The sequence below is a fragment of the Ctenopharyngodon idella genome, chromosome 24 (assembly GCF_019924925.1).
Source record: "Ctenopharyngodon idella isolate HZGC_01 chromosome 24, HZGC01, whole genome shotgun sequence".
In the NCBI taxonomy this organism is placed as follows: domain Eukaryota; kingdom Metazoa; phylum Chordata; class Actinopteri; order Cypriniformes; family Xenocyprididae; genus Ctenopharyngodon; species Ctenopharyngodon idella.
In genome coordinates, this window is record NC_067243.1 from 8,844,031 (window position 1) to 8,863,329 (window position 19,299).

The window sequence follows — 19,299 nt, forward strand, 5'->3', positions numbered from 1 at the left end:
TGCATTTATGTTCACAGTAAAATATCATTTCAGATATATGTGTTTGTTCTCTATTTGTTTCAGGTGATGCTCAACATCTCTCAGAGCTGAGGATTGTGTTGATGGGGTATAGAATTTATGGTAAGATCTCAGCAGGAAACACTGACCTGGGCAGAGAGGAGTTTGACTTGAAGAGATCTGCTCAGTGTGTGAGGAGACATGGAGAAGTAGCAGACAGACACATCACTGTCATTGAAGCTCCAGGATGGTGGAGGAATTACACTTCAGAGTTCAGTCCTGAGATACTGAAACAGGAGATTTTGCTCAGTGTGTCTTTGTGTCCTCCAGGACCACACGCTGTACTACTGATCATACGTGTGGACACTAGATTTAAAGAGACTGAAAGAAAAGCAGTACAGGATCATCTGTATCTTCTCAGTGAGAGAGTCTGGAGTCACACTATAGTTCTGTTCACTCATGGAGACTCTCTGTTAGACACATCTATAGAGCAGCACATTGAGAGTGAAGGACAGGATCTCCAGTGGCTGCTGGACAAATGTGGGAACAGGTATCATGTTCTCAACAATCACAACAGGAGTGACGACACTCAGATCAAGGAGCTGCTGGAGAAGATTGAGGAGACAGTGGCACAAAACAACGGCCGCCATTTTGAAATAAACAGAAAGATTTTACAGGAGATGAAAGAGAGAAGAAGAGCAGAGGAAGAGAGAGCAGAAGAACGAATGAAGAAGATAAAAAAACAGAGAGACGACATCAGATCACAGATGAGTAAGTGAAAAATGTATTTTTATAAAACTAGAGGGTCATGACTATTGGATTGCCATAAAGACACAGAATCAGCATGATGGTATAAAACTGTACATTTCTTGTCTATCACCACACTTAGCTACTGTACTTAAGCCCAAATTATACTTTGGTTTTTACACTTGGGCAGTGGTTCCCAACCGCGTTCCTGGAGGCCCCCCAACACTGCACATTTTGCATGTCTCATTTGTCTGACACACCCATTTCAGGTCTTTAAGTCTCGACTAATGAGCTGATGATCTGAATCAGGTGTGTTTGATCAAGGAGACATGGAAAACATGCAGTGTTGGGGGGCCTCCCGGAATGTGTTTGGGAACCCCTTTACTAGGGTATGAATACAGTGTGCTTGACGCAAATTTTGCCATCAGCACTGTACACATGCAGCCGATTTTTCAAACTTATAAACATAGGTGACTGCATTTTTAGAGATTGTTTCCAGAACACAGTGATATTTTGGTGTTTCTGCTGCTTGATCCTCATAGCTCAATAAAGTGTGACCAACTAATCACAGTTTTCAAATATTCTTAAAGTTTGAGCCACAATCTACTTATGCCATTATTAATTGCTGTATTTTTTTCTTCCTTCGTATTGTTTATGCCCTTCCTAGCTCCTCCCCTTCTATAATGATACATAAATGAGGGCTGTTTTCCTTTCCTAGGTGTCAGAGATTTATTAATTGATTTAGATGGCCAGTTGTACATGTGAAGTATTTTAATTTTTTGCAGCAAATTGAAATTTAGCCTTGTTTAATCTGTTTTACATGTTTATATGCTGATCAATGCAATTATGCAGTTCTTTATCCATAATTCTTAAACAAAAGTTTGAAATGAAAACATAGTTTTTAATCATTAATTTTATTGTTAAATGGATAGTTCACCCAAAAATTATAATTTGCTGTTAATTTATATTTTATATACTTGTATAGATCTAACCCCATCCCTAACCTAAACCTCTGATCACTTCTCAACGATATAAACATAACAGGCAGATAAAAGTCACAGTAATCTATTGCAAAAATTGTCCAAAAAAGTATAAAAATATTACAAACTACTCATGTTGTATTCTACCATATAATACATACAAGCCATACAATATCTTAATGTGAGGAACAGGGTGAGGTTTTAATTACTGAACATGTTCTCACGAATACAGTCACTCACATCTCATTGTAAAGATAAAACTTTAGAATGACACAATCAGTCATGAGACACACAAGAGTCAGTACTTCACATCAAAGCTGACATATAACACATCTTCAGGCAGAAGTTTTTCAATAGGCCCATTTGAGATGAAATTGGTGCAGAATCTGTCACCGATGATCAGCGTGAGTTTCATGCTGGTTAGAAACTGTACGAGTGGACCAACTTGCTCTGATGTTCTGATGATGGTGTATGCCAAAAAAAAATCTCACAATGAAGAGCAAAACGGCAAAAACTCAAATTGATGATGATGTCATGCGCATTACAGTACGTGTTTCTTTACAAAGTGACATCACCAACTACTGGCCTGGCATGCACAATACAGCGTTTTTAATCATTTTTGTGGATCCATGTGAGCAGGGATCATTTTTAGTACATCACTGTCATGTACAATGACACAATTCCTGTGGTTCTGTCATTTTATTCTAGTTCTATATATACAAGCTATTTAATTGACTAAATACAACTGAAATTAGTTCAAATAATTTAATTAAAACAAACTCATATTTAGTGCCTTTTTCCTGGCTATTGCGCCTATGCTCTTAAAAATGGTTCAAATATGAAGCGATCATTAAAACTTCTATATAGAACATTTTCTTCAAAGATTGTACAATATCATTTTGGATAAGTCTGTTTTGTTGTCTATTTGTTTCAGGTGATGCTCAACATCTCTCAGAGCTGAGGATTGTGTTGATGGGGTATAGAGAAGCTGGAAAGAGTTCAGCAGGAAACACCATCCTGGGCAGAGAGGAGTTTGACTTGAAGAGATCTGCTCAGTGTGTGAGGAGACATGGAGAAGTAGCAGACAGACACATCACTGTCATTGAAGCTCCAGGATGGTGGATTGATGTTCCTGTAGAGGACAGTTCTGAGTTACTGAAACAGGAGATTTTGCTCAGTGTGTCTCTGTGTCCTCCAGGACCACACGCTGTACTACTGATCATACGTGTGGACACTGGATTTAAAGAGACTAGGAGGAAAGTAGTGCAGGGTCATCTGGATCTTCTCAGTGAGAGAGTCTGGAGTCACACTATAGTTCTGTTCACTCATGGAGACTCTCTGTTAGACACATCTATAGAGCAGCACATTGAGAGTGAAGGACAGGATCTCCAGTGGCTGCTGGACAAATGTGGGAACAGGTATCATGTTCTCAACAATCACAACAGGAGTGACGACACTCAGATCAAGGAGCTGCTGGAGAAGATTGAGGAGACAGTGGCACAAAACAACGGCTGCCATTTTGAAATAGACAGAATGATTTTACAGGTGATGAAAAAGAGAAGAAGAGTAGAGGAAGAAAGAGCAGAAGAACGAAGGAAAAATATAAAGAAACAGAGAGATGACATCAGATCACAGATGAGTGAGTGAAAAATTGCCCCCCACACCCCCCACTAGCAATGCCCTCGGGCTGCAAACAGCAATTCCCCTGAATTTGAGTAACAACAATGTGCATCTCAAAAGCACAAAAACTCATAAAGTTTTTATATATAAACAACACTGAATATGTTATGATAAGCTCAGGATATTCAGTGTTCTTTAAAACATATATTTATGACAAATTTCATAATTTCAAATGGTGAACAGGTGATTTATCTTATCCCAGCAAATTGGGTATTGGTGGATTTTGCATGATGCAAGGAAAGATTGTGTTTGTCTGAGAAATTATTCAAAAGTTATGAGATAAAATAGCCATTTTCAGATCTCTTGACCTGTTGTTGGTGCTGCAGTCAAATTTGGCATGTTGATCAGATCATGGAGGCATTACTGTGGGTTTTGATAAGAATCAGGTGACCTAAGAATTATGTTTCCAGGACAAAGTGTTAACAAGAAGAAAAGTGAATTTTTGAACTGGTGGTGGCGCTATAGAGTAGGTTCTAAAGACCCCAAAGTTGGTCAGATTAAGCACAGAAAGCAAGTCAAAAGACACAGAACATTCAAAGGGACTACAAAGTGCATCTCAAAATGAAAAGAAACACATAAGGTTTTATATATATATACACAACATTGACCTATAAAAGATGTTTGTTTTATAAACAGTGTAAATTAAATCATATAGTTTATAAGCAAAATTGTTATCATTGTAACTATTTGAAAGAAAATTGTCCATTCTCATGAAAAGACATTTCTTTTCTAAATATTACACACATCTAAATACTTCAGTAACCTCCATTCAGAGAGGGACTTTACTTCAGTGTCCTGGTGCTAGTTCACATTGACTAAACAAACTCCAACAAACACCAGCCTCCAGTGACTCTTGGGTTTTGTTGGATCAGTGTGTTAAACCTGTTAGTGTTTGTTTGTCAAGAATGCTTAAAATCTCTGCTTATTTCATGTACAATGTTTATAATACAAATCAGTGTCACTTCAGTGTCCAGATCACTCTGAAAGATTTATTTAATGATGATGACTGTACATAATCCATTACTTATTTTATTACTAGAGGATTTTACTAAATGTATATAGAGCAGATATTGTAGAGGTTTCCGGTACAGTATAATTTTGCATGAGTGTGTTTTGTTCTCTATTTATTGCAGGTGACACCCTTCATCTCTCAGAGCTGAGGATTGTGTTGATGGGTAATAGATATGCTGGTAAGAGTTCATCAGGAAACACCATCCTGGGCAGAGAGGAGTTTGACTTGAAGAGATCTGCTCAGTGTGTGAGGAGACATGGAGAAGTAGCAGACAGACACATCACTGTCATTGAAGCTCCAGGATGGTGGAAGAATCAAACTGTAGAGATGAGTCCTGAGATACTGAAACAGGAGATTTTGCTCAGTGTGTCTCTGTGTCCTCCAGGACCACACGCTGTACTACTGATCATACGTGTGGACACTGGATTTAAAGTGACTGAGAGAAAAATATTGCAGGGTCATCTGGGTCTTCTCAGTGAGAGAGTCTGGAGCCACACTATAGTTCTGTTCACTCATGGAGACTCTCTGTTAGACACATCTATAGAGCAGCACATTGAGAGTGAAGGACAGGATCTCCAGTGGCTGCTGGACAAATGTGGGAACAGGTATCATGTTCTCAACAATCACAACAGGAGTGACGACACTCAGATCAAGGAGCTGCTGGAGAAGATTGAGGAGACAGTGGCACAAAACAACGGCTGCCATTTTGAAATAGACAGAATGATTTTACAGGAGATGAAAGAGAGAAGAAGAGCAGAGGAAGAGAAAGCAGAAGAACGAATTAAGAGGATGAAAAAACAGAGAGACGACATCAGATCACAGATGAGTAAGTGAAAAATTACCCCCCACACCCCCCACTAGCAATGCCCTCGGGCTGCAAACAGCAATTCCCCTGAATTTGAGCAACAACAATGTGCATCTCAAAAGCACAAAAACTCAAAGTTTTTATATATAAACAATACTGAATATGTTATTATAAGCTCAGAATATTCAGTGTTCTTTACCTCTTGCAGTTTGAGGTTGCTCCACACAATTCTTTAAAACATATATTTATGAATAATTTCGTAATTTCAAATGGTGAACAGGTGATTTATCTTATCCCAGCAAATTTGGTATTGGTGGATTTGGCATGATGCAAGGAAAGATTGTGTTTGTCTGAGAAATTATTCAAAAGTTATGAGGTAAAATAGCCATTTTCAGATCTCTTGACCTGTTGTTGGTGCTGCAGTCAAATTTGGCATGTTGATCAGATCATGGAGGCAGATGTAAAAATTATTTTCAGTTGTTACTGTGGGTTTTGATACGAATCAGGTGACCTAAGAATTTTGTTTCCAGGACAAAGTGTTTAAAGTTATAACTAGAAGCTAAAGTTCGAATTTCAAACTTTGATGTTAGCTTGGGAAAACCTTGATGGGCAGCCTGAGGCAAAAGAGCCAACACACGTCTGTTCAGTGTTCTTGAGCTGGCACCACCACAAAGAAAGAAAGAAAGAAAGATATTTTCTTGTATTTAGGAATGTAACAAACAAGTAGTGTTTTAAAGTGTCTTTAACTACTAAGTACTAGCATTTAAATTGATCATTTAATTATTGTGTAAATGTTTTTACATTGTACTTATATTTTTTTAAAATACCTGCAGGTATCTACAGCTTTAGTTATTTATATAACTACACAAGGACACCTAATATAAAGTGACCATATTTTGTTTGTTTACATTGAATCTATTATTTTCTGATTAGTCAATTATAGTGGCTTACAGTATAACTTTATTTAACCTACCAATAAACAATAACTGTAATTTATGTTGTTACTATTCCACAGTTTATTTAAACATTATGTCATAATAATTACAAATAATAATAATAAAAAAAATCCCAACATGGAAAATAATATGGCAATAATTAAAAGGGCATTTAACAGTAATACAAATATGCATGCTTCGTTCGCTGTCACTGTTTGATACTGACAACAGCATTTGCTTACATGTGAGTTTTGAAATGTTGTCTTAATTCAGAAGATTAAATATCTGCTTGAATACATCTATGAAGGAACTGAAGTCACTGCCGCTTTAAGAGGCGCGGCTCGGCTCGTCAACTGTGTGAATGTGTGTGTGTAACATCATATCAGGCGATCAACTAACCTGTTCAATAAACTGTGTAAAACATGTAATCACACGATCAATACTGAGACTGTAGATGGCTTTTCACTCTATATTAACGTTTTCTCACAGAAGGTTTCTGGAAATCGCTCCGTGCAGCTGTCTTGTATCTCTCTCTCTCTCATCTGCTCATGCTGAGAGCGGCAGCAGCGCCAGCGACACAACGCAGCTCTTTAATGCACAAATCTTTGCACAGATGCCACACATCATTAACACAATAACACAGTCATACACATAAACATTCAAACAAAGAAGCTCTTTAATGCGTTCTTGTGCTCGCTTGAATGAGATAATTTTACGATAATTTTCTTTAATTTTACGAAAATTGTACCTCTGATCAGTCTGAAAAGATATAGCAACTAACATGTAATGTACTTAATTCTACTGTACGTTGAGGACATTTGAAAAAGCCTACACAGGATGGGACCCTAGCAGGGGTGGGGAACGTTGACCCCATTGTCCTGCAGAGTTTAGCTCCAACCCTGAAAAAAACACTCACCTGCCTGTAACTTTAGTAATCCTGAAGACCTTGATTAGCTTCAGATGTGTTTAATTAGGGTTGGGGCTAAACTCTGCAGGACAATGGCCCTCCAGGATCAACGTTCCCCACCCCACTGATAGGAACAGCCTTCGACGCAGCCATTTGCCAGACGCGGACGGGTGCAAAGGAAAAGGTAAGCATTATAAATGTATTTTTATTCGCCGTTTTGCCAGACAAATTATGAAGATTTATATTGTTATGTGTTATGAAGTTATTGATTGACACTTTTTGTAATTTTATAATTCCCTGTTGGTTATTTTGCACGTAAGGCGGTCCTAGTATAGCCTACTGTCTGAGGTAAATTTAAATTGACCTCTTTTAGTTATTTAAGTTTGTCACTTAACACATAACATCACAATAATATATTTCATATTTTCTAAGCTTTATCTGGTGTTCTTGGCGTGTTCCTAAAAATATAATTAACGAAATACTACATTTCAGTCTGGTGTAATTTTCTGAACATATGTTCACCACTGGGGCCGAAATGAGCATTGTAAAGTTATATTTTTTATTTATAATCGTTTATATTTGAATTGTGTTTCAGGGCAGTTCGTGAAGACAGAGAATCATGACAGATGTTGTGACAGCCTGAACAGAAGTCAGTTCCATTTCCACCTGCCAGACTCTCTATTAACACTGACCCAACTAAATCCAAACTGTTTGTAGTTATCCTCTGTATTTTGAGTTGTTTCTTTTATATTCATGATTTTCTGACAAACACACACTGAGTTACTGTGCAATTACAAATGGAAATTACATTGAAATAAACATGTTTTAATTTAATGCATCCTGAGAGTGTTTATTTTGTCCAGAAACGGTATAAACGATGTCCAAATGAGACCTTATAAGACGTTGAAAATACGTCCCCAATGGATATTTAAACTAGTTTTTAACCTTGTAGCCCACAGAGGTTCCATGAACATTCAGAAAATGTCATAAAAGACGCCTTAACTATAAGTCTGGCTCCTCAGTGGACGTCTTCTGAACGTTCGACAAAGTCGTTAAATTGATGTCTTTTGGACGTGTTTAGTGGGGTTGGGTAATTGTGTTAAACCTGTTAGTGTTTGTTTGTCAAGAATGCTTAAAATCTCTGCTTATTTCATGTACATTGTTTATAATAATACAAATCAGTGTCACTTCAGTGTCCAGATCACTCTGAAAGATTTATTTAATGATGATGACTGTACATGATCCATTACTTATTTTATTACTAAAGGATTTTACTAAATGTATATAGAGCAGATATTGTAGAGATTCCTAGAACAATATCATTTTGCATAAGTGTGTTCCATTCTTCGACTGTTTCAGGTGACGCTCAACATCTCTCAGAGCTGAGGATTGTGTTGATGGGGTATAGAGCTGCTGGTAAGAGTTCAGCAGGAAACACCATCCTGGGCAGAGAGGAGTTTGACTTGAAGAGATCTGCTCAGTGTGTGAGGAGACATGGAGAAGTAGCAGACAGACACATCACTGTCATTGAAGCTCCAGGATGGTGGAGTAATTTCACTGTAGCGGAGAGTCCTGAGATACTGAAACAGGAGATTTTGCTCAGTGTGTCTCTGTGTCCTCCAGGACCACACGCTGTACTACTGATCATACGTGTGGACACTAGATTTAAAGTAACTGAGAGAAAAGCAGTGCAGGATCATCTGAATCTTCTCAGTGAGAGAGTCTGGAGTCACACTATAGTTCTGTTCACTCATGGAGACTCTCTGTTAGACACATCTATAGAGCAGCACATTGAGAGTGAAGGACAGGATCTCCAGTGGCTGCTGGACAAATGTGGGAACAGGTATCATGTTCTCAACAATCACAACAGGAGTGACGACACTCAGATCAAGGAGCTGCTGGAGAAGATTGAGGAGAAACAAAACAACGGCTGCCATTTTGAAATAGACAGAATGATTTTACAGGAGATGAAAGAGAGAAGAAGAGCAGAGGAAGAGAGAGCAGAAGAACGAATGAAGAAGATAAAAAAACAGAGAGATGACATCGGAGCACAAATGAGTGAGTCTAAAATGTACTTTTTATGAAACTGGAGAGTCATGACAACCAGGGGCGGGTTTACGTTATTGGGGGCCCTAAGCAAATCTCTGGGAGGAGGCCCTGCAAATCACGTTCTGGGGGTGGGGTGGGTGGGTGTTCCCCCTCACTAGTAATCATGATCCTGTTCCTGGATCCTGCCTTCTTACTGTATCCTGGTGTATCAGTCTGTCGCTCGTAACAACAGAAAGCACAAATTCCCATTTTTGCAAATGAATGAGAATTCAACTGTCAGTGTGAATGTTTTGTAAAAAGGCTTTTTGGTTGGTTTATTAAGTTTCATTAAGCCATATATAAATTTGTCTGGTTGTGGTTTTGGGGGGTTATTTTCAGAATACAGTCAAGTTTTTGGCTTGCTGTTGCTTGGCCCGTAAAACCTTAAAGTGTTACAAACTAAACAAGCTGTCAAATATCTCAACCTGAAATTTAAAACACGATCTATGTAATGCCATTATTAATTGTTGTAGTTTGGTTCTTGTGCAATGTTGTGTAAACACACACAAGAGAGAGATTTGTTAATTTCTTTAGATGGCAAGCTGTATGTGAAATATTTTTTTAGATTATAAGATTATATATATATATATATATATATACATATATATATGTGTGTGTGTGTGTGTGTGTGTATATATATATATATATATATATATATATATTATCTCACAGAAGTGAGTACACCCCTCACATTTTTGTAAATATTTTATTATCTTTTCATGTGACAACACTGAAGAAATGACACTTTGCTACAATGTAAAGTAGTGAGTGTACAGCTTGTATAACAGTGTAAATTTGCTGTCCCCTCAAAATAACTCAACACACAGCCATTAATGTCTAAACCGCTGGCCACAAAAGAGAGTGCTTCAAAACTACATAATTTATCTGACAGTCACTTCAGACAGGTTTATTTCATGATAATGATTGTACATTATCCTTTACTTACTGAGAGATTTAATGAAGCATATATAGAACAGATATTTACGGATTCTCTGAGTACAGTGTGTTTTGTTCTCTATTTGTTTCAGGTGACGCTCAACATCTCTCAGAGCTGAGGATTGTGTTGATGGGTGGTAGAGAAGCTGGTAAGAGTTCAGCAGGAAACACCATCCTGGGCAGAGAGGAGTTTGACTTGAAGAGATCTGCTCAGTGTGTGAGGAGACATGGAGAAGTAGCAGACAGACACATCACTGTCATTGAAGCTCCAGGATGGTGGAGTAATCACACTGTAGAGGAGAGTCCTGAGTTACTGAAACAGGAGATTTTGCTCAGTGTGTCTCTGTGTCCTCCAGGACCACACGCTGTACTACTGATCATACCTGTGGATTACAGATTTAAAAAGACTTACAGAAAAGCAATACAGGGTCATCTGGATCTTCTCAGTGAGAGAGTCTGGAGTCACACTATAGTTCTGTTCACTCATGGAGACTTATTGTTAGACACATCTATAGAGCAGCACATTGAGAGTGAAGGACAGGATCTCCAGTGGCTGCTGGACAAATGTGGGAACAGGTATCATGTTCTCAACAATCACAACAGGAGTGACGACACTCAGATCAAGGAGCTGCTGGAGAAGATTGAGGAGACGGTGGCACAAAACAACGGCCGCCATTTTGTAGAAATAGACAGAATTATTTTAAAGGACATGAAAGAGATAAAAAGAAAGAGAGCAGAAGAACGAATTAACAGAATGAAAAAACAGAGAGACGACATCAGATCACAGACGAGTGAGTGAAATCATGAAACTATATGAATATCTATCTCAGATGTGTTTTATTGTCATTGTTTGTTTAAAACTCTTTAGATGTCGCTTTAAATAGTTTATAGTATCCATCAGTATATTAGTGTCTTAATACCCACACAGGCTGCTGGATGAGCTCTAACACATCTTCCAGCACAATCTTTAATTTTCTCAGATAGGTTCAACCCTGCACATCATAGAATATCATTGAATATGTACCATGTGAACCAAAGTGCTTTAGTGAAGGTTCTCCATCTGAATGAATCATGATCACTCACATTATCTGTGTCCACTGCTATACTGTTTTAAGCCTTTGATTTTCTGAATGTCAGAATTATTTTATACTGTTCTGTTCACATGAAATGTGTAGAATGGATGCTTGAATGTCTCTTTTTATAAAGGGGTCTACCAAATGCACAAATATAATGTCAGTGTTCTACTGATCTTCTCTATCTTTCATCATTACAGTCAGTGGAGCTGAAGGACCTGATTCATGTTCTCTGGGAAGTTCTGCTTATAGTTCATTTAGATCATCTGAAGCAGACGGCAGGTCAATTGTTGGGTCATCACAATCCAGAGATTCATCTCTCATAAGTAGATTCAAGCCAGGGGTCCTGAAAATATTTAACAGCATGGAATTAATACCACCACTGAGTGAGTGTCTACTGTTTTATTTATTTGGCATTTTCCACAAATGCAGTACATTCTGGTGTCACGTTAATTTTTTTTAAAGCATAAGAAGCACAATTGCCAAGTTATTTATGTTTTAGACAAACTTAATTGTCTTAAAATGGCCTGTCCCAACTCTTGAGCTTCTCAAATGAATTTAAATAAAATCATAATTCATATATACTTTTTGAATTGATATTGAATTCATTGTAGTACAAACTATTTTTCCTTATTGGCTAATTATAATGAAAAAAAAGTAACTACCCTGCACCATCCTAGATTTTGTTCCTAACCCTGTAACACCAATTACAAAATTTGGACTCACCCTATAGTATGTCAAGAAAGGAAAATAGATACATTATTTCCAAAAGTTCTCTGATTCCATTTTTTTTTCTAGTGACTGGGGATGATCGGTCGGACACATTGTCTCTGAGAAACTCTGCTTACGGTTCATTGGGATCACTGTCAGAAGCAGACAGCAGGTCAATTTTCAGATCATCATGTTCCAGAGATTCATCTCACACAAGAAGACATGAGTCAGGGGACTTAAGATTATATAACAGCATGGAGTTACTACCACCACTCAGTGAGTGTCTTTTAATTTTATTTGCCACTTTCCACTAATAGGTTGTTTGCACATGACGTCATTGCTGTAGCGCGAAATGCGGCTGGAGGGCAAGGAGTGATTTTTTTTTTATATAGGAATCCTGTCACAAACTCAAATTCCTATGTTTTGCGTCATTTATGGTTGCTCAAATCGATCAAACAGAGAAACCACAAAGAGCTTTTATCGTTTACGTAACTTATATCATTTTTTAACTTTAAAAGTTGTCGCCTTTAATAGCGTTTTGCATCTGCTTATACTAAAATGAATATGGATACCTGCTTACCTTTTTTTGTTTTTGACTTGGTTAAATATTCACATTATGTATGGTATCGTTTGCAGGGAAGAGAAGATATTTTATCCCATTGCATGATCATTTGGTGTTTTCACTTAAGTTTTGTAGAATTCCGTTCACAATGTTGATCTGGTTACCGTGAAAACAGTGTCGCGCGCTGCTGCTTCAGCCAGTAGAAAATGTCCAAATAAATAAGTGTTCAACAAGCTGACAGATGTCGATCTATTTCTTTGTTGGAAAGGTGTAAATGTAACTGTAGTTTTAATGTTGTCTTTGTAAATATTCACTTTCCCATATGGCCACGGAGGAGAGGGTCACATTCAGCGGACAGACACGACAATGTATTTTTTTGTATTTATTTCATCAAATGACAAACAAAATCAAACCCATAAAAGCTTGTGAACAGTTTTGATTTGAAGCGGCTGCGTGCAAGTTATATTCATTCACAATTTGTAGGGTTGCCAACCATTCCGTATAGAGAATGCGAACCTACGTCACGCCGCGTTGCATGCCGGGGCAGTACCGCCATTATGGAAGGATCGCCCTCTGCTATTTACACTGAAATTAGTACGGATACTTGGTTACCTTTTGTTTTGATTCTGCCATTAAGTGGAACATTCACATTCTTCATGGTATCGTTTGCAGGGAATATAAGCTATTTTATTGCATCGCGTGATAATTTGAATTTCGTTTACAATGTTGATCTGTTTATCATGTCACACGCTGGACGCTCACTGCTGCTTCAGCCATCATATGAATAAAACTGTGTTCAACACGCTGAGAAACGTTGATTCATTTATTTGTTGGAAACATTTAAATGATGCTTAAACGAGCATATTGGTAGGCCTACAACTGTTGTCATTGTAAATATTCTTCTTTTCCACGACTACAGAGGAGGAGAATTGGAGATTATGGGTCACATTCATCGGACAGACAGACACAAACAAACTATATTTTTATATTTATTTCAACAAATGACAACCAAAATCAAAACCCTAGGAGCTTGTGAACAGTTTAGTAGTGGCCCTGCTAGGGGACATTTTAAAACACTGGCTTAATGTACTAAGACAGTGATATTAAAAGATGAGCCCTGAATATGAACACAGCGCGTTTAATTACACATTAAGTATTTTCTTCCCTTTATAAAACCATTATAAAGAAAATGCTTAAAATGGCTTATGCAATTTAAGTGATGCTGAAAGTCTCATCAGTTTTTCTGCACATATGTGCTTTATTAGTAAACTATGTCCAGAATTTGATCTCTTTAATATCACAGTCTCAGTGCATTAAGCCACATTAAGCATTTTCTTTACATGAGAGGAAACCGCTTAACATGTAAACGTGTTGCGTTCATATTTTTGAGCTCATATGCATATCTCCACACAGTATGCTTTAATAGATATGTACAGAATTTTGTGTTTGTCTCGGTGCGATAATCCACATGGAGCATTTTTCTTGTTAAGCATTTTAGAATGTCCCCATTCAAGTTCTGCTAATTCACAAACGGAGTGAGTCATACTCACAAATGTAATGTTAATTATTAAACCAAACAAAATACAAAACTTTAAAAAAACATGTGATTATTTTATCGAGTGATAGGCAGTAGGTTCAATCAGAGACATTATTAGATTTGCTATACGGCGTCTTCCCGTCACCTCCTCAACCTGCTTCCCTTTTGTTTTCATTTTGATGATTACAGCTTGCTGCTCATCAAAATCAAAAAATCAGTATCTCAGATTATTAGAATATTTAATTTCAAGTTCTATTAAATTACCATTCTCAGGGTATAAATACTGGGTTTAGGTCAGTAATCCCAACAGCAGTCATGGGGAAGTCTGCTGACTTGACAGTTGTCCAGAAGACGATCATCAAGACCTTCTACAATGAGGGTAAGCCACAGAGGGTCATTGCTGAAAGAGCTGGCTGTTCGCAGAGTGCTGTGCCAAAGCATATTCATGGAAAGTGTGGTAGGAAAAGGTGTACAAGTGAAAGGAATGACCGCAGCCTTGAGAAGATTGTCAGGCGAAGCCGATTTAATGACTTAGGAGAGCTTCAGAAGGAGTGGACTGAAGCTGGAGTCAGTGCATCAAGAGCCACCACACACAGACGTCTTCAGGAAATGGGCTACAACTGTCACGTACCAAGCCACTTCTGAACCAAAGACAACGTCAGAAGCGTCTTACCTGGGCTAAGGAGAAAAAGAACTGGACTGTTGCTCAGTGGTTCAAAGTCCTCTTTTCAGATGAAAGTAAATTTTGCATTTCATTTGGAAATCAAGGTCTTAGAGTCTGGAGGAAGAGTGGAGAGGCACAGAAACCATGTTGCTTGAAGTCCAGTGTGAAGTTTTCACAGTCAGTGGTGATTTGGGCTGCCATGTCATTTGCTGGTGTTGGTCCACTGTGTTTTCTGAAGTCCACAGTCAACGCAGCCATCTACCAGGAAATTTTAGAGCACTTCATGCTTCCTTCTGCTGACAAGCTTTATGGAGATTTCATTTTCCAGCAGGATTTGGCACCTGCCCACACTGCCAAAGGTACCAAAAGCTGGTTCAATGACCATGGTGTTACTGTGCTTGATTGGCCAGTAAACTCGCCTGACCTGAACCCCATAGAGAATCTATGGGGTATTGTCAAGAGGAAGATGAGAGACACCAGACCCAACAATGCAGATGACCTGAAGGCTGCTATCAAAGCAACCTGGGCTTCCATTACACCTGAGCAGTGCCACAGGCTGATCGCCTCCATGCCACGCCGCATTGATGCAGCAATTCATGCAAAAGGAGGCCCAACCAAGTATTGCGTGCATAGAAATGTACATACTTTTCAGAAGCCTGACATTTCTGTTTAAAATATCCTTTTTTTAATTGATCTTATGAAGTATTCTAATTTATTGAGATAGTGAATTGGTGGGTTTTTGTTAAATGTGAGCCAAAATCATCACAATTAAAAGAACCAAAGACTCAAAGTACTTCAGTCTGTGTGCACTGAATTTATTTAATACACGAGTTCCACAATTTGAGTTGAATTACTGAAATTACTAATTTATTGAGATGCACCTGTAAGTTCCTGATGCAATTCTCGATTCAGTATAAATGACCTACAATGGCAACATTTTTCACAATCACGACAGAAAATCAAAATATTGCCCTAAACTCACTAGCAGAAAGGCAGCACGATATAAACAAACCAGACTAGAACTGAACACGGCGTGACGGCAGCTTCACATTCTCTATATCTACCGCCTAGATGGCAGGCAAGTCTTTCAATTCAGGAGAAAAATCGCTCCTCTTCGTAACATAAGGACCACATCCAACATATGTTGTGATTTTCTGTTTATACCTTTCTATACCAGCAAAGAACGGACTTTTCTCCATATCTTCCATTCTAATTTTCATTTCTTTCCCTCCATCTGAATTTTGCGCATCACCAGAACCACGTGATTGTAAACAACCTATACAGTACACTCTGGTGTCACATTACATTTTTATTAAAGCAAAAGAGCCACTAATTCCATGTTTTTTGCTGTGAGACCTGTTAGATATTTTAGACATTCTTTAAAATGTGATTGTTTTGACGTCCCACCTCATACAACATGATCTGTGAACTGATATTGAATTCATTGTAATTCAAACCATTACAGTTTTTCTGTTGCTAACACACAATTCATGAAACAACTGACCATTTTCTCACAGCTATAAACTATAGCTATAAATCTCAGAACTACACACCAACTTGTACAAACCTCAAGCTGTCACGTCAAAATCAAATATTTTAGTCAAAAACATATTGTCTTTTGTCAGAATCAAGCTTTGGACTCGCAAAACCTAACAAATACAGACTACTTTCATTTCATAACACTGTAACAAAAACCTCTTATTGAGGAAAATGTACATGGAGGAAATACCAGTACCAAAAATTATGCGTTATTTTTCCAATAGACAATTTATTAATATTAAAAACCAAGATCAAATTATATTGCCCCAAAAAAACCCTAAGAAAAATATTAATATTACAATTTGTATAAAAACTGAGGAAATGGAAATATATTTGATTAGATTATTTTATTTATTGTCTTCCATGCAGTAGCTACATCATTTTTAAGGAACATTGAAGGTGAATTGAAATGTTCTGTTTCTATATTTTTCCAGTGAGTGGAGATGAGCGATCGGACACAAGGTCTATGGGAAGTTCTGCTTACGGTTCGTTCAGATCACGATCAGGAGCAGAGAGTGATTCAGCTTTAGGCTCATCACATGTAAAAGTCTCCTCTCACAGCTCAGGATTCAGGTCTGTTGAGACTATTTCTGAGTCTGTGGAACATTCAGAAATCAAAGAAACACAGGACGCGTTCAAGATCTCAAAACATGAACACGAAGACACTGAGAAGACATGAATGATGTTGAATTAATGAAGTCAAGTCAAGTCACCTTTATTTATATAGCGCTTTTTACAATGCAGCTTTACAGTGATAACTGGTATATAATTTTGGCTGCACAGCAGCTCTTAAAGAAAATGGTGTCATTGTCCAGCTTAAGTAAATTCAGTATTGATTCATTCCATTGTAAAAATCAATAGTTATTAATTTAGTTCATTTATTTATATATCAGCACTGGAGAAAACAGTGATGTCATCGTCCAGCTCAGTTCAGTTCGCATACAATGGCATCAATGCAGACAGATCAAAAACATTGTTGAATATCAAGTGACAGGTGACAACGGCAAGGTGATCCAACAGGTGACATCAGGTGACAAACAGGTGATAAAAATGGGGAAAAAAACCTTGGGAGAAACCAGGCTCAGTTGGGGGGGCCAGTTAATCTCCTCTGGCCAGCAACGAACAGTGCATGATTATGATTCAGGCAGCTTTACAGGTCATAAATCCGATTGGGACAGTCAAAATATTTAATCCAGTTCCATCTAGTTGAAAATCATATTCATCACACCGGTATGGGACAGTTTGTTGGGAATCTGTGCCACTGGCTGTTGTGCAGATGAGGCCTTCACGGGATGATCTAGTTGACACAATCTCTGCTGACACTTCAGGGCTGCGTTGTGGTTGTGTCTAGGTGCAGGCCCTCAATCTCACCTGGATACGGCTCGGATCCGACTGACTACGGTAAACCTCGGGATAAACAGAGAGACTAATATTAGCGTACATCTGGTGTTATAGGAAGTGTTGCCGGTTCCGGCTGACCTAATTTATGCAGCCTAACAATCCTTTAACGGATTTGAAAACATAAATTGATAATGTGTCATCTGTATGCCAGGTTAAAGAGATGCGTTTTTTAGTCTAGAATTTAAACTGACAGAGTGTGTCTGCTTCCCGAACAATGCTAGGCAGATTGTTCCAGAGTTTAGGTGCCAAATGGAGAAGGATTCAGTTGACTTTGATAATCTAGGTATTATCAACTGGCCTGAATTCTGAGATCGCAATAGATGGGAAGGACTATAATGTGTTAAGAGCTCACTCAGATACTGGGGAGCTAAACCATTTTGTGCTTTGTAAGTGATTAGCAAGATTTTAAAATCTGTACAATGTTTAATAGGGTGGCTCCCTATTGACAGAACTCCCTATTGCAGTGTTGACAGAACGGGGCTAATATGGTCATACTTCTTAGTTCTAGTAAGAACTCTAGCTGCTGCGTTTTGGACCAGCTGTAGTTTGTTTATCAAGCAAGCAGGGCAACCACTCAGTAAAGCGTTACAGTAATCTAGCCTTGAGGTCATGAACGCATGAACTAACTGTTCTGCATTTGTCATTAAGAGCATATGTCGTAGTTTAGATATATTTTTAAGATGGAAGAATGCAGTTTTACAAATGCTAGAAATGTGGCTTTCAAATGAAAGATTGGTATCAAAGAATGAAAATGAAGTGATGGCTGTATAATCTTGACTTTTGACATTTTAAATCAGGTTTAACTACTAAATATACAAAACAGCATAAAGTTATGACTATAAAAATTAAACCTGTATATCAAGTATTATTTATATCTCTGTGAAACTACTAACATGTACATTTGTAATATAATGTTTTTCTCTCAATTTTTCTCATTAGCAAATGGAACAAAAGGTCAAATTACAGGGTTACAATGTCAAATCACAGTACATTTTCTACATCTTGATATACATCACACTTTTCTTAATGGTTTATATACATAATCCATTTTCCCCAGTACTTGTCATATTTTTCTAAATAAAACCTTACAATAAATGTCTTTCTATACAGTGTATTTCATTTGTAATCACTATCCATTGGTCTCTTGTTAGAGGATTTCCTAAAACTTGCCAAAATTATCTTTAATAAGTATTCTTCTTGTCTAAACTAGAGCATTTTTATTTGTTTTTTTTTTCCATAGATATACGGAAATTAATGAATCGCCAAAATCCACTCCCATCAGCTTTTCAATTTCATCTGCCAATATAGTTATATATTCACAGGCCCAAAAATATATGATCAGAAGTCTGAATATATAAGATATTGGTGAATATATATATTGGATATGATCAGCTTTTGAGATTCCACATTACCTCCACCGCATTTCTGTTGTCTGTTATTTCATTATATACGCATTACAAAATGTGATCATGTTATAATCATTTGTCTCAATGTTTTTTGTTAAAATAATCCCTAACTTTAAAGTACCTGTAAAAGTGAATACATTTGATCAGATTGGAGTCTATAATGTCAAATTATCTGAAGAAGTGTGCACTGGACTCATTTATAAAATAAACAACTTTTGCATAGAATATTTTTACAAAAAAAATTCCATGAGGTATGTAATTTTTAACTAAGTCATGTCTCAGTTACAAATTAGCTCAGATATCCTTGATATGTGTCTTC

General features: G+C 37.5%; 1 protein-coding gene across 1 annotated transcript in view; it reads left to right on the plus strand.

The window, feature by feature from the left end:
- LOC127506682 (uncharacterized) overlaps nt 1-18,681 on the plus strand; it is a 58,933-nt gene extending 40,252 nt beyond the window's left edge. Inside the window, exons 7-13 of the mRNA XM_051883368.1 lie at nt 64-768; nt 2,659-3,363; nt 8,423-9,121; nt 10,180-10,878; nt 11,361-11,546; nt 11,959-12,147; nt 16,608-18,681. Coding sequence (XP_051739328.1) covers nt 64-768; nt 2,659-3,363; nt 8,423-9,121; nt 10,180-10,878; nt 11,361-11,546; nt 11,959-12,147; nt 16,608-16,852 — 3,428 coding nt within the window. The 3' untranslated portion in view covers nt 16,853-18,681. The remainder of the gene's footprint in view (nt 1-63; nt 769-2,658; nt 3,364-8,422; nt 9,122-10,179; nt 10,879-11,360; nt 11,547-11,958; nt 12,148-16,607) is intronic.
- Nucleotides 18,682-19,299: the final 618 nt, after the last annotated feature.